Source organism: Oncorhynchus tshawytscha, linkage group LG16 (genome assembly GCF_018296145.1).
Source record: "Oncorhynchus tshawytscha isolate Ot180627B linkage group LG16, Otsh_v2.0, whole genome shotgun sequence".
Taxonomy (NCBI): Eukaryota; Metazoa; Chordata; class Actinopteri; order Salmoniformes; family Salmonidae; genus Oncorhynchus; species Oncorhynchus tshawytscha.
In genome coordinates, this window is record NC_056444.1 from 49,960,922 (window position 1) to 49,975,305 (window position 14,384).

Here is a 14,384-nt window from a genome sequence, read left to right on the forward strand (position 1 = left end):
ACCCTAAACCTAAACCTAGCTCCTAACCCTAAATGTAATTCTAACCCTAACCCTAATTCTAACCTTAATCCTAAACCCCCTAGAAATAGCATTTGACCTCGTGGGGACTAACAAAATGTCTCCAGTTGGTCATATTTCTGTTCATTTACTATTCTCGTGGGGACTTCTGGTCCCCAGAAGAATCGTTAAACACGCCCACTGAGTGTTTCACTACCTCTGTTTCAGATCATCAACCTGTTCGTGGCTGTCATCATGGATAACTTTGACTATCTGACGCGGGATTGGTCCATTCTGGGTCCTCACCACCTGGATGAGTTTAAAAGGATCTGGTCTGAGTACGACCCTGAGGCTAAGTGAGTCTGCATTAACATCTGGACATACAGGACACACACACACACACGGTGGTGAGAAAAGTACTCAAAAATCAAATCAAATCAAATCAAATTTTATTTGTCACATACACATGGTTAGCAGATGTTAATGCGAGTGTAGTGAAATGCTTGTGCTTCTAGTTCCGACAATGCAGTAATAATGAGCAAGTAATCTAACTAACAATTCCAAAAAAAACTACTGTCATACACAGTGTAAGGGGATAAAGAATATGTACATAAGGATATATGAATGAGTGATGGTACAGAGCAGCATAGGCAATACAGTAGATGATATCGAGTACAGTATATACATATGAGATAAGTATGTAAACCAAGTGGCATAGTTAAAGTGGCTAGTGATACATGTATTACATAAGGATGCAGTCGATGATATAGAGTACAGTATCAACGTATGCATATGAGATGAACAATGTAGGGTAAGTAACATTATATAAGGTAGCATTGTTTAAAGTGGCTAGTGATATATTTACATCATTTCCCATCAATTCCCATGATTAAAGTGGCTGGAGTAGAGTCAGTGTCATTGACAGTGTGTTGGCAGTAGCCACTCAATGTTAGTGGTGGCTGTTTAACAGTCTGATGGCCTTGAGATAGAAGCTGTTTTTCAGTCTCTCGGTCCCAGCTTTGATGCACCTGTACTGACCTCGCCTTCTGGATGGCAGCGGGGTGAACAGGCAGTGGCTCGGGTGGTTGATGTCCTTGATGATCTTTATGGCCTTCCTGTAGCATCGGGTGGTGTAGGTGTCCTGGAGGGCAGGTAGTTTGCCCCCGGTGATGCGTTGTGCAGACCTCACTACCCTCTGGAGAGCCTTACGGTTGAGGGCGGTGCAGTTGCCATACCAGGCGGTGATACAGCCCGCCAGGATGCTCTCGATTGTGCATCTGTAGAAGTTTGTGAGTGCTTTTGGTGACAAGCCGAATTTCTTCAGCCTCCTGAGGTTGAAGAGGCGCTGCTGCGCCTTCCTCACGATGCTGTCTGTGTGAGTGGACCAATTCAGTTTGTCTGTGATGTGTATGCCGAGGAACTTAAAACTTGCTACCCTCTCCACTACTGTTCCATCGATGTGGATGGGGGTGTTCCCTCTGCTGTTTCCTGAAGTCCACAATCATCTCCTTAGTTTTGTTGACGTTGAGTGTGAGGTTATTTTCCTGACACCACACTCCGAGGGCCCTCACCTCCTCCCTGTAGGCCGTCTCGTCGTTGTTGGTAATCAAGCCTACCACTGTTGTGTCGTCCGCAAACTTGATGATTGAGTTGGAGGCGTGCATGGCCACGCAGTCGTGGGTGAACAGGGAGTACAGGAGAGGGCTCAGAACGCACCCTTGTGGGGCCCCAGTGTTGAGGATCAGCGGGGAGGAGATGTTGTTGCCTACCCTCACCACCTGGGGGTGGCCCGTCAGGAAGTCCAGTACCCAGTTGCACAGGGCGGGGTCGAGACCCAGGGTCTCGAGCTTGATGACGAGCTTGGAGGGTACTATGGTGTTGAATGCCGAGCTGTAGTCGATGAACAGCATTCTCACATAGGTATTCCTCTTGTCCAGATGGGTTAGGGCAGTGTGCAGTGTGGTTGAGATTGCATCGTCTGTGGACCTATTTGGGCGGTAAGCAAATTGGAGTGGGTCAAGGGTGTCAGGTAGGGTGGAGGTGATATGGTCCTTGACTAGTCTCTCAAAGCACTTCATGATGACGGATGTGAGTGCTACGGGGCGGTAGTCGTTTAGCTCAGTTACCTTAGCTTTCTTGGGAACAGGAACAATGGTGGCCCTCTTGAAGCATGTGGGAACAGCAGACTGGTATAGGGATTGATTGAATATGTCCGTAAATACACCGGCCAGCTGGTCTGCGCATGCTCTGAGGGCGCGGCTGGGGATGCCGTCTGGGCCTGCAGCCTTGCGAGGGTTAACACGTTTAAATGTCTTACTCACTTCGGCTGCAGTGAAGGAGAGACCGCATGTTTCCGTTGCAGGCCGTGTCAGTGGCACTGTATTGTCCTCAAAGCGGGCAAAAAGTTATTTAGTCTGCCTGGGAGCAAGACATCCTGGTCCGTGACTGGGCTGGGTTTCTTCCTGTAGTCCGTGATTGACTGTAGACCCTGCCACATACCTCTTGTGTCTGAGCCGTTGAATTGAGATTCTACTTTGTCTCTGTACTGGCGCTTAGCTTGTTTGATAGCCTTGCGGAGGGAATAGCTGCACTGTTTGTATTCAGCCATGTTACCAGACACCTTGCCCTGATTAAAAGCAGTGGTTCGTGCCTTCAGTTTCACACGAATGCTGCCATCAATCCACGGTTTCTGGTTAGGGAATGTTTTAATCGTTGCTATGGGAACGACATCTTCAACGCACATTCTAATGAACTCGCACACCGTATCAGCGTATTCGTCAATGTTGTTGTCTGACGCAATACGAAACATCTCCCAGTCCACGTGATGGAAGCAGTCTTGGAGTGTGGAGTCAGCTTGGTCGGACCAGCGTTGGACAGACCTCAGCGTGGGGGCTTCTTGTTTTAGTTTCTGTCTGTAGGCAGGGATCAACAAAATGGAGTCGTGGTCAGCTTTTCCGAAAGGGGGCGGGGCAGGGCCTTATATGCGTCGCGGAAGTTAGAGTAACAATGATCCAGGGTCTTTCCACCCCTGGTTGCGCAATCGATATGCTGATAAAATTTAGGGACCCTCAATTGTCATACTTGAGTAAAAATAAAAATACCTTCATAGAAAATGACTCAAGTAAAAACTGAAAGTCACCCAGTAAAATATTACTTGGGTAAAAGTATCTGGTTTTAAATGTACTTAAGGAGTAAATAAAAAAAAGTGCTATCTAGAACCTAAAAGGGTTCTTCAGCTGTCTCCATAGGAGAACCCTTTGAAGAAGCCTTGTTGGTTCCAGGTAGAACACTTATGGTTCCAAGTAGACATATTAAAACCAGACAGATTTTTTGTTGTTGTAAATGTATTGACAGTTAAGGGGACATTCAAACACTCAGACATCATTTACAAACACAGAATTTGTGTTTTGTGAGTCCTCCAGATCAGAGGCAGTAGGGATGACAATATGCTAAATTGATAAGTGTGTGAATTGGACTGTATAGCTGTCCTGCCTGAGCATTCGAAATGTATTTTGGGGAATCAGGGAAATATATGGCAGTAAAAAGTACATGTTTTCTTTAAGTATGTAGTGAAGTAAAAAAATATATAAATAGTCAAGTACAGAAAAAAGGAATTAAGTAGTATTTCAAAGTATTTTTACTAAGTTACCTGTGCGCACGCACATGCGCGCACACACACACACACACACACACACCTGCAGTCATTCATCTACATTAGTTCTCCCTGTGTTGTTTCTGTATTTGGTGTTGCTGTCAGGAGTGTGTTGCCTTCAGTGTTGGTGTTGCTGTCTCTTTCAGGGGCAGGATAAAGCATCTGGATGTGGTTACCTTGCTGAGACGCATCCAGCCTCCTCTAGGCTTCGGCAAGCTGTGTCCACACAGAGTGGCCTGCAAGGTGTGCTTATGCACCCACACAAACACACACATTGTATTCAACACACAGCACAAACACTGCACACGTTACACGAACGTTTCACACAAGGTGTTCAGTTTTGTGGGCTCAATCTTGCCCTGGTTAACTCACACGGTTGCATAACTGTGACTCCTTTCAGAGATTGGTTGCCATGAACATGCCCCTGAACAGTGATGGCACGGTCATGTTTAACGCCACCCTGTTTGCCTTGGTGAGGACCGCTCTGAAGATCAAGACCGAAGGTGAGCAGTGCGGTCATCGCAGCACCAGCTGCTGTGGGCATTCACCTTTGAGCATAGGCGAGCTTGGTATATTACACTACCGTGGCCCGAAAGGTAACCGAAAGGTTGCTGGATCGAATCCCAGACCGGATAAGGTCTGTTGTTCTGCCCCTGAACAAGGCAGTTAACCCACTGTTCTTAGGCAGTCATTGAAAATAAGAATTTGTTCTTCACTGACTTGCCTAGTTAAATAAAGGTAAAACAATTACACAACCTTTTATAGTAGGGGATTTAGTACTGCCTGTAGCCACAAGAGGGTGCTGCTGGGAGCTGACACAGGGACGATGTCTGAATGAGGACACGCAGTCGTCATCCAGTTTCTCAGAATGTACTGTACTCAAAATACTCATATACAGTGGCCCGCTAAATGGCTGGTTTGATTGGTCCAACACATTTACAGAGTGTTTGATTTCCTAGGCAACCTGGAGCAGGCCAATGAGGAGTTGCGAGCAGTCATCAAGAAGATCTGGAAGAGGACCAGCATGAAGCTGCTGGACCAAGTGGTGCCCCCTGCTGGCGGTCAGTAGAATGGCTCCAGCCTCTGTGACGTCTGTCTCCAGTAACTGGACGGTAGATGTAGCGTTAACCTCATGGCTAGCCTGGCTACAGAGGTGTGGCAGACTGCCCTGCGCAACCTGTACACTTCAAACATACAAATGCGCTGTGCAGACGCACATGCATAAGCAGGGTTATTGCTTATGCACTGTGTGTGTGTGTGAGGTCAGGGTGGCAATCCTATACTCCAGGCTGACCTGCGACAAAGCTTTCCCTCAGCAGTGGTACTACACACAATACGTTCATGGGACTTGTTGTGTAGAGGTGCATGGATCGCTAACAGCATAGGTTATTAGCAGTCCCACATTAAGGATCAACTCATTCATTGACATTAGTGATCCACTGTAATGCCGACCCTCTAGTGGAACAGTTTGCGTAGACTAATTATTGACAGGCAGTCGAGTCCTCTCTTCTTGTTTTCATGTGTCAATAGCTGTTATAAAGCCTAGTCGTTTGACCACAGATAAGAGCAGGACCAGATAGAGGAGCAGACAGTCACTTCAGTTCAGAGAAACTCACCTTATCTGACTCTTATCTTGCCATCCACACCGAATGTGCTCATATCAAAGGTCAAATAGGGGGTGCTTCTATAAGTCTGTAACCTGTACAGGTGTGTGGTGTGAAATGGAAATGTGTTTTTTTTGTTGCATACCCCACTCCCCCTGCGACACCCTCAGAGAGTGGGGTCACAGCCAGGGATCGGCCATTATTGACAGCGACCCTGAAAATGCTCACTTCAGCCTGACTCTGGGGCTCCCTATTGATAGTCAGGCCAGGTTCCATCTGATATGGCACCCTATTCACTTTCTTGTGCACTTAGTAGTGTTCTTTATAGGGAGGGAATATAATTTTGGTTAGGACGCAGGCTCACAGCACCCATGCGTTTCTGTGCAATGCCATGCTCAACTGTTTTGCTGTGTGTTCTTTTGTTGTCTCCCACTTGGCTGTCCTGAGCCGTACTGTCCTAAACAGTCTATAGTGTCATGCTGTGCTGGTGTTGACCAACCTGTGATGTTTTCACTGTTCTCTAGTTTTCTGCAACCCACCCCTATTCGTCGTATTCATTTTATTTCCCTCGTTGTCATTTGCTGCACTATGCTTTGTGCTTTGGCTCTCTGATGCTTTGGCTCTGATGCTTGGCTCATTCTAGCACTGCATGCTCTGCTATAACTACTAACTCATCTTGATCTCTCTCTCTCTTTCTGTCCAAGCTTCTCTTCTCCACAGCTTTCCCTCCTCTTCCCTAGCCTCTCTCTCTCTCTCTCTGCCGTCCAGAATTTCCTGCAGCAGTTCTGTTTTTGGCCGGTGGCATGAAACTATTGTTGCCGCACTCTCCTGTGCCTTGTGTCCCCAGTCTGCTTACTAGCTAGCTGAGTGACACAGACCGCTGCTTCCTCTGTTCTCTACTGCTTCCCTGGCCTGCGCGTCGCTTTTCACAGCTTAGATATACCAGTCTCTCTGCTGTAGTCTTCTTGTTAGATGCTTCTTAACTGTGGCGGTGTCCCTGTACTGTAGCTAGCCAAGCCTTAGGTAATAACATCAGTACTGTAGCTAGATGTGTCGCTAGCTGTGTGGTAGACTTTGGTGAGATGTGATTGTGGTTGGTTTGATAGAAAACAAACGTGACACCGCTTCATCTCATGACTGTATTGAGTTGAGACTAGTGCCTCTTTGTTGTTTAAAATTCCACGTTTCAGATCTGTTCGTATTCTGCCATATTTTCTGTTCATATAAATGCCACAGATAGTCTCTAGTGGGTAGAGCTGCCGATGTTGTTTTGAGAGGACTGGTGTGCTGATGTTTTGCTGGAGGTTTCTGTTGGCTGTCTTGTCAGAAGGTCAGGACTGTGCTCGGCTATGTTCTTGGTCACCACAGATCCAGGTACAGATACAGGCCCAAGAAGAGAGCTGAGAAGCCGCTGAGGCTGTCACACTGGTCTGGTAGACACCAAACTGCAGTGTAGTGCTTGGTTAAAGTCCCATTTTGTTTTCAGCTTTTTTGATTTCATATTTGAATAGGTTATATGCCACAGACGGCTTTGCACAAAAGCTCCGGGGTCCCTAGAAAGTCAGCTACAGAGCCTAAGAATGATGGATAATATGGTGAGTGGTGGTGTGGTGCGGTGCTGACAGTGGAGGCGTTTGTGTGGTCTGTTCACTCAGATGATGAGGTAACCGTGGGGAAGTTCTATGCTACCTTCCTGATACAGGACTACTTCAGGAAATTCAAGAAACGCAAAGAGCAAGGCCTGGTGGGAAGAAACTCATTCACCAGCCTGAACTCCACCATCGCCCTCCAGGTGAGTCTCAACTTCTGTACTGGACCATTTGACCTCCTCTAGGGATGTAAACACTAACAAAAGTCCACTATTATGGCCAATCTGTATGTAACACAAGTCAATATTTTTCAATTGCAGCTACAATTGAAGTCGGGAGTTTATATACACCTTAGCCAAATACATTTAAACTCAGTTTTTCACAATTTCTGACATTTAATCAGAGTAAAAATTCCCTGTCTTAGTTCAGTTAGGTGAAATGTCAGAATAATAGTAGAGAATTATTTATTTTAGCTTTTATTTCTTTCTTCACATTCCCAGTGGGTCAGAAGTTTACATACACTCAATTAATATTTGGTAGCATTGCCTTTAAATTGTTTAACTTGGGTCAAATGTTTTGGGTAGCCTTCCACAAGCTTCCCACAATAAGTTGGGTGAATTTTGGCCCATTCCTCCTGACAGAGCTGGTGTAACTGAGTCCGTTTTGCTGACTCAGTTACTTGCTCGCACACACTTTTTCAGTTCTGCCCACAAATTTTCGATCGGATTGAGGTCAGGGCTTTGTGATGGCCACTCCAATACCTTAACTTTGTTGTCCTTAAGCCATTTTGCCACAACTTTGGAAGTATGCGTGGGGTCATTGTCCATTTGGAAGACCCATTGCCGACCAAGCTTTAAGTTCCTGACTGATGTCTTGAGATGTTGCTTCAATATATCCACATAATTATTGTGAAGTGCACCAGTCCCTCCTGCAGCAAAGCACCCCCACAACATGATGCTGCCACCCCATGTGCTTCACTGTTGGGATGGTGTTCTTCGGCTTACAAGCCTCCCCTTTTTTCCTCCAAAGATAACGATGGTCATTATGGCCATACAGTTCTATTTTTGTTTCATCAGACCAGAGGACATTTCTCCAAAAAGTACGATCTTTGTCCCCATGTGCCGTTGCAAACCGTAGTCTGGCTTTTTTATGGCGGTTTTGGAGCAGTGCCTTCTTTCTTGCTGTGCGGCCTTTCAGGTTATGTCGATATAGGACTTTACTGTGGATACAGATACTTTTGTACCTGTTTCCTCCAGCATCTTCACAAGGTACTTTGCTGTTGTTCTGGGAGACAGAACGCGTCTCCTTCCTGAGGGGTATGACGGCTGTGTGGTCCCAGAATGTTTATACTTGCATACTATTGTTTGTACAGATGAAGGTGGTACCTTCAGGTGGTTGGCAATTGCTCCCAAGGATGAACCAGACTTGTGAAGGTCTACAATCTTTTTCTGGGGTCTCTTCTTTTGATTTTCCCATGATGTCAAGCAAAGAGGAACTGTGTTTGAAGGTAGGCCTTGAAATACATCCACAGGTTCACCTCCAATTGACTCAAATGATGTCAATTAGCCTATCAGAAGCTTCTAAAGCCATGACATAATTTTCTGGAATTTTCCACCTGTTTGAAGGCACAGTCAATTTAGTGTATGTAAACTTCTGACCCATTGTAATTGTGATGCAGTGAAATAATCTGTCTGTAAACAATTGTTGGAAAAATTACTTGTCATGCACAAAGTAGATGTCCTAACCAACTTGCCAAAACTATAGTTTGTTAACAAGAAATTTGTGGAGTGGTTGAAAAACGAGTCCAACCTAAGTGTATGTAAACTTCCGATTTCCACTGTACCTGTAGAACTCACAATATAATGACCTTTGAAACAACTGATGACATGACTTACAAACCCAAATATGGGTGCTATTTTAGTAAGATAATGACACATTGATAAGGGTAAACAATATGTAACTGCTAGTTAGCGATAAATCACACTGAGTAGAGCTTTGCCCAATCACCACAGGACATCGGCAAAGCAGCAGGCCACTGCACCTGAACACACACAATGCTATTTCACCTCTGGCCGTGCTTGTAGCTGCAGACTATCCCTTTTATTATGAGAGATAAAGAGAACAGTGCTGTGCACACACCCCGCATTATCTATAGCTTTACAAAGCACCTCAGTATGTCTGGTCTGAGGGTCTTTGTGTGTACAGTTCACATGTGTGTATCTCTGTGTTTGTGTTCCTGCCGGCGCTCAGCTGCTCTCTTGTCGTCATTGCAGGCCGGTCTCCGCACACTGCATGATATTGGGCCTGAAATCCGCCGAGTCATATCATGTGACCTGCAAGACGAGGGCCTTGTCGACATTAACGCAGAAGACGGCGAAGAGATGTACAGGGTAAATCACTGTCCCGGTTCATTCAATAAGCGCGCTTGATTTAGCTCACCCGACATGTTCAGTGGGCAGGGTTCGCTTTTTTACAGCCAATGGAATGGTCTCGAACTCTGTTCGTGGTTGCTGGGTGCTCTAAATCAAGTGCCTATTAAAACAGGTCCTTCTTTTGGCCCGCGGTTTGGGAGGAGCTTGCTTGCCTGTTAGGGGCTGCCTGTTCATGGTGTGCTTGTTAGCAGTAGGTGACGTTTGCTGAGGGAACTAGGTTACGTAAGCTGAAACCCACCCTTGGTAGCTGTCATCAGGTTAATTGACTCCTAACTAAATGTCAAGGATAGTTACATTATCTTTAAACTTCTAGCAACCCAAAGGTTGCGTGTTCGAATCTCATCATGGACAACTTTGGCATTTTAGCTAATTAGCAACTACAGTACTTACTACTTTTTAGCTACTTAGCATGTTAGCTAATCCATTCCCTAACCTTAACGTGACTCGGGTTCGCTTCCGGCTCCCTCCATTCGATACAATAACATTCATATTGCCTGTGAACCCAGAGCATGCAGATGACAGAGTTGTTCAACCCAGTGGTTTTTAAAGGCAAACTTCATTATATGTTGAACATCATTTAGTGAAAATTGGAATTAAGACCTCAATGACAAAGTGCCCTACCACCAATACAGATCCAAAGCCAGTGGTTAAGTTTAGTCACTGTGTTTATTATGGTCATTTGTACTGTCGGTTCTGACAGTGTTGTTTCTACAGAGGAACGGCGTGATCTTCTCCAATCACGTTAACGGGGACCACCGGGGTTCCGCCCACCAGACAAAAGTCACTCAGCGGCCCCTCCAGGTCCCTCCGCCTTCCTGCCACGCCTCCGTGGAGCCCTCCCAGGTCGGCTCTGAGGAGAGGGCAGGCGAACCCCACTGGTACAACTACTACTACCCCAAATCCCCCATATCCTCAAACGCCAACCTTAACAATGCCAACGTGCACTCTGTGCCCTCCCTGACAAACGGGGGGCAGCGCCGCTGTCTTCGCCGTGAGCACCCGTCCGCCAATGGGGCACCCTCTTCCGGCTCGCACCGAAAGATTGTTGACTTCGACACCCACACCACGGTCCAATCTGCAAGGTAATTTAAGATTCTTCTTTCTTGGCTAGGTCTCTCTGGTAAAAGAGGTCTCTTTTATTTATCTAGGTAAGTCAGTTAAGAACAAATTCTTATTTACAATGATGGGCAAACCCTAACCCAGACGACACTGGGCCAATTGTGCGCCGCCCTATGGGACTCCCAATCACGGCCCGGTTGTGATACAGCCTGGAATTGAACCGGGGTCTGTAGTGATGCCTCTAATGAACTAGGTGATTATTTTAGTTGTGATTTCATGTGTGATGAGCACACTGGTTACCTGCTTGCGTAATGCCTAGGAGCTGTGGAGCGCCAGTGTTGTAAAGTACTTAAGTAAAAATACTTTAAAGGACTACTTAAGTAGTTTTGGGGGGGTATCTGTACTTTACTTTAATATTTATATTTTTGACAACTTTTACATTTACTTCACTACATTCCTAAAGAAAATCATTTACTTTTTACTCCATTACCCTGGCACCCATAGAATGGATCTTTTCAGTACCGTTAATTCTTGCACCACGAGGGTCTCTATTCAATCTATCTAGCTGAAGCGTTACCAATTTGCGCAATAGAAATGTAAAAGTAATATCAGATTAAGCCGACATATGTAGCGTTTACTGTGAACGCTAACGCGGGAACATTGCCTTTCAGTTTCAATCACGCTGCAAAGAGGAACTTCAGCGATACGGAATGAATAGAGCCTAAGAGCTCTTCATGTTAAAATCCTGGAATTGTGTGTATTTATCAGCAACACACACACACACACTCATTCATGACCCCCTGACATCACCGCTCCCGGTTTCCTCTGTATCCATCCACCTACCTTTCTTATTCATCACCAAATCTACTCTACACACGGATGATACATAGATAGTGTGTTACCTGTGGTGTTATTTCTATGATGTTTCGCCCTTTTTTTGGTGGTCATGTTTGTTGTTTCATACGTCTCGGATTATTATTTCTGTTTGTCTCACATTACGGATTGTGTCTTGTCTGTGTCATTGCATGCCCTTCTCCTCCCTTGTCCCAAATGCAAATTATATACTACTACTACTACTACTACTGATTACGGTTGTAAACCATTTGACAAATTCATCTGTATCTTCGTTCAAATGCAGGGCTTTAGTCTGTGATCTGTACGTACAGTTACGTCACTTTTTCCTCAATCGCCCCTCAACTTCTGGTTGAACCTTTGACCTTTTGACCTCAGGTCAGATTCAGGGGGTGTTCATTACCCTACCGTTCGTAGAGAGGAGCCAGGGAGGGCAGACAGTGATGAAGACAGGGGCTCTGGGGAATACTTCAGCGGGGAAGAGTACCAGGAGGATGATATCATGTTGCACAAAGACAGGTATCACCATGGAAACCACTATGTCCTCTACTGTTCCTGCTGTTGACAAAGGTGGCTGTTGATTGACGATGTTGTTGTTCAGGATGTCCCGTAAGGAGTGTCAAGACCATCAACCGGACAGTCTCTGTGATGACCACCAGCAACCCATTTACCAGGATGGTGGGCGGTCACTGAAGCAATGGTTTCTCCCCTCTACACCCCAGGGTGAGGTCCCTTGGTCACTGATTGGCTGATAAAGAGGACGATGTAACACTTGTAATTATGGCCCAAAGCTGTAACAAACAAGGGTCTCTCTTGTGTTTGAACCTCTAGCCCTCCTCAGACCCTCATTCAACTTTCATTGTCTGCGGAAACAAAGCAGTCAAGGCGATGACACGCCCTTGACCCCTTCCGTTCCCCTTCGAACAGCTCTACCCCTGCATCTGCTGCAGCAGCAGGTAGGTACCACTGAACCAAACTGATGTTTACCATTATATCCACCGAAATATGCTAGACAGGACTCGCTACACATACAATATGCATCCGTCTTCATTTAGGCAGTAGAATAAAGGTATGACGCCCGTTAACCCCTTCATTAACCCCTTCATTAATCTGTTGCCAAGGTGATGGCGGTGGCTGGCCTGGACTCCAGCAGAGTCCAGCGTCTCTCTCCGTCACGCTCTCTACGCTCCTGGGCCACGCTCCCCGTCTCCCCCAGCAGCAGGGACCACTCCCATTATTACACACCCCTCATCCAGGTGTGTGTGTGTGTGTGTGTGTGTGTGTGTGCGCGCGTGCGTGCGTTGGTGTGTGGTAAGCAATGGCTGAGTGTATTGAGAGATACTATACATGTGTGAATGTAAACGTGTGGATTCATGTGTGTATTTATCCAGGTGGACTGGCGTGGGCTGAGCAGTGTGAGTAGCACCCCTGGCTCTGTGCGAAGGAGCAGCTGGTACACTGACGTCCAAGAAGCCCCCCTAAGCCGTACTTACTCCCCCTTACAGCTCCAGATCCCACCAGAATATCGCAGGCAGTACCACCAGAACAGAGGCAGTGCTAACAGCCTAGTGGAGGCTGTGAGTAGCACTGACACACACACACACACACACTTTGACTGATTGAATGATACATTTTTCCCTCTAATGTTTCAGGTGTTGATTTCAGAAGGACTGGGGAAATACGCCAAGGACCCCAAGTTTGTGTCGGCGACCAAGCATGAGATCGCGGACGCCTGCGAGATGACCATCGACGAGATGGAGAGTGCCGCCAGCAACCTGCTGAACGGCAGTATGGGTAATGGGGCGGGGGCAATGGACACAGTGACTGGCACGAGCCTCATGGACCGCAATCTCGAGGACTACAGCGATGAGGAGCCGGACACGTGCGGGAAATACGAGGAGGATCTGACTGATGAGATGATATGCATCAGCACCCTATAGCAGTCACTCACACTAGACACAGCCTGCGTCTGACATGGCACCCTATTCCCTATAGTGTGCTTCTAGTGCACTATATAGGGAGCGATGTGCTTTTTGGATGCAGCCAACAACCATACAAACAAACAAACGAGAACAAAGTGCCTTTCTTTCTGTGGAATGAATGGATGAAAACACTGCCAGCTGGAGAGGAGTGGAGGGATGGAGTGGCATGCCAAAGATCCAACTTCAGAGGAGTCCCGCCCCTTCCTCTCCGTCTGTTTTGCAGCACCCAATGAAACAGAGAGTGAAATATAAGAGGGGGTTGTCCCAAAGGGGATGCAGTAATGTTGGGTTTCCTCCTCAACGACTTCATACAGAAATCACATATCAGTGAAATTAAGTTCCAGTCCTCAGCCATATCCCCCCCTGCCTCCCGTTCGCCTTACCGTCTGCACAAAGACACTAAGAGTAGTCAATCATAGATGGAGAGTAGCGGCCATTTTACAGACCGCATTTTGAAACTGTGAACCACCAACATGAGAAAACGGTGTATTCCAATATCACACTCACTCCTGCCCAACCAATCACTCTTCAGGGATGACTTAGCAGCCATAATATTTTAATGAAAGGACAATCTATTAAATTTTAGGTATATTTTAAACACTAAGAAAAATATATTATTTGAAAGATGCTTTATATGTAGTTATTTATGGATCGTTACAGGTATAACATATTCCCCATGCCTATGAAATAGATAAATATTGTTTTATTTGGAATGAATATGAAATTATATTTTATGTTTAGCCTTTTTTTCTCACTACTTTTAAGGGGAATCATGTTGATTTAGAATTAATATGTCAAAGAGGTACTTTATCTCAAGTGCGCGTAGTTTGTTTCTACAGAAGTAGGGTTTTCCATTTACCAGCTTAGCTCACTGCCAACAGAAAATAACTAGTAACGCCAGGTTAGTGGGTTTGATTCCCAGGATCACCCATACGTAAAATGTATGCACGCAATGACTAAGACGCTTTGGATAAAAGCGGCTTCTGAAGGGCATACATAAGGATAACTCGGTACTATCATGGAAATGTGTTTCTGTCCTCCCAACCTATAATGTGCAACAAAAGTGCTCTTTCAAAAAAAAAGAAAAAAAAAAAGGGGAAAATATGCTTCAAAAAGACACAGCTATTGCCAATAAAGCTGTACGATTCAAATGCGTTTCCCCCAAACGTGTCAAGGTCAACATAAACCCCGGGTCACGTCAGGGATCTTTGTGAAAT

General features: G+C 45.9%; 1 protein-coding gene across 13 annotated transcripts in view; it reads left to right on the top strand.

The window, feature by feature from the left end:
- LOC112215828 (voltage-dependent L-type calcium channel subunit alpha-1D-like) overlaps nucleotides 1-14,288 on the top strand; it is a 98,980-nt gene extending 84,692 nt beyond the window's left edge. For 11 of the 13 annotated variants that reach the window (XM_042299279.1, XM_042299277.1, XM_042299280.1 and 8 more), the window contains 13 exons: nucleotides 226-353; nucleotides 3,796-3,892; nucleotides 4,050-4,152; nucleotides 4,609-4,710; nucleotides 6,909-7,045; nucleotides 9,116-9,232; nucleotides 9,989-10,356; nucleotides 11,564-11,704; nucleotides 11,787-11,908; nucleotides 12,017-12,141; nucleotides 12,307-12,441; nucleotides 12,577-12,762; nucleotides 12,838-14,288. In XM_042299279.1, the coding sequence (XP_042155213.1) occupies nucleotides 226-353; nucleotides 3,796-3,892; nucleotides 4,050-4,152; nucleotides 4,609-4,710; nucleotides 6,909-7,045; nucleotides 9,116-9,232; nucleotides 9,989-10,356; nucleotides 11,564-11,704; nucleotides 11,787-11,908; nucleotides 12,017-12,141; nucleotides 12,307-12,441; nucleotides 12,577-12,762; nucleotides 12,838-13,125 (2,049 nt within the window). In that variant the 3' untranslated portion in view covers nucleotides 13,126-14,288. The remainder of the gene's footprint in view (nucleotides 1-225; nucleotides 354-3,795; nucleotides 3,893-4,049; nucleotides 4,153-4,608; nucleotides 4,711-6,908; nucleotides 7,046-9,115; nucleotides 9,233-9,988; nucleotides 10,357-11,563; nucleotides 11,705-11,786; nucleotides 11,909-12,016; nucleotides 12,142-12,306; nucleotides 12,442-12,576; nucleotides 12,763-12,837) is intronic. The other 2 variants (XM_042299283.1, XM_042299284.1) reach the window with 2 other exon arrangements.
- The last annotated feature ends 96 nt before the right edge of the window (nucleotides 14,289-14,384 follow it).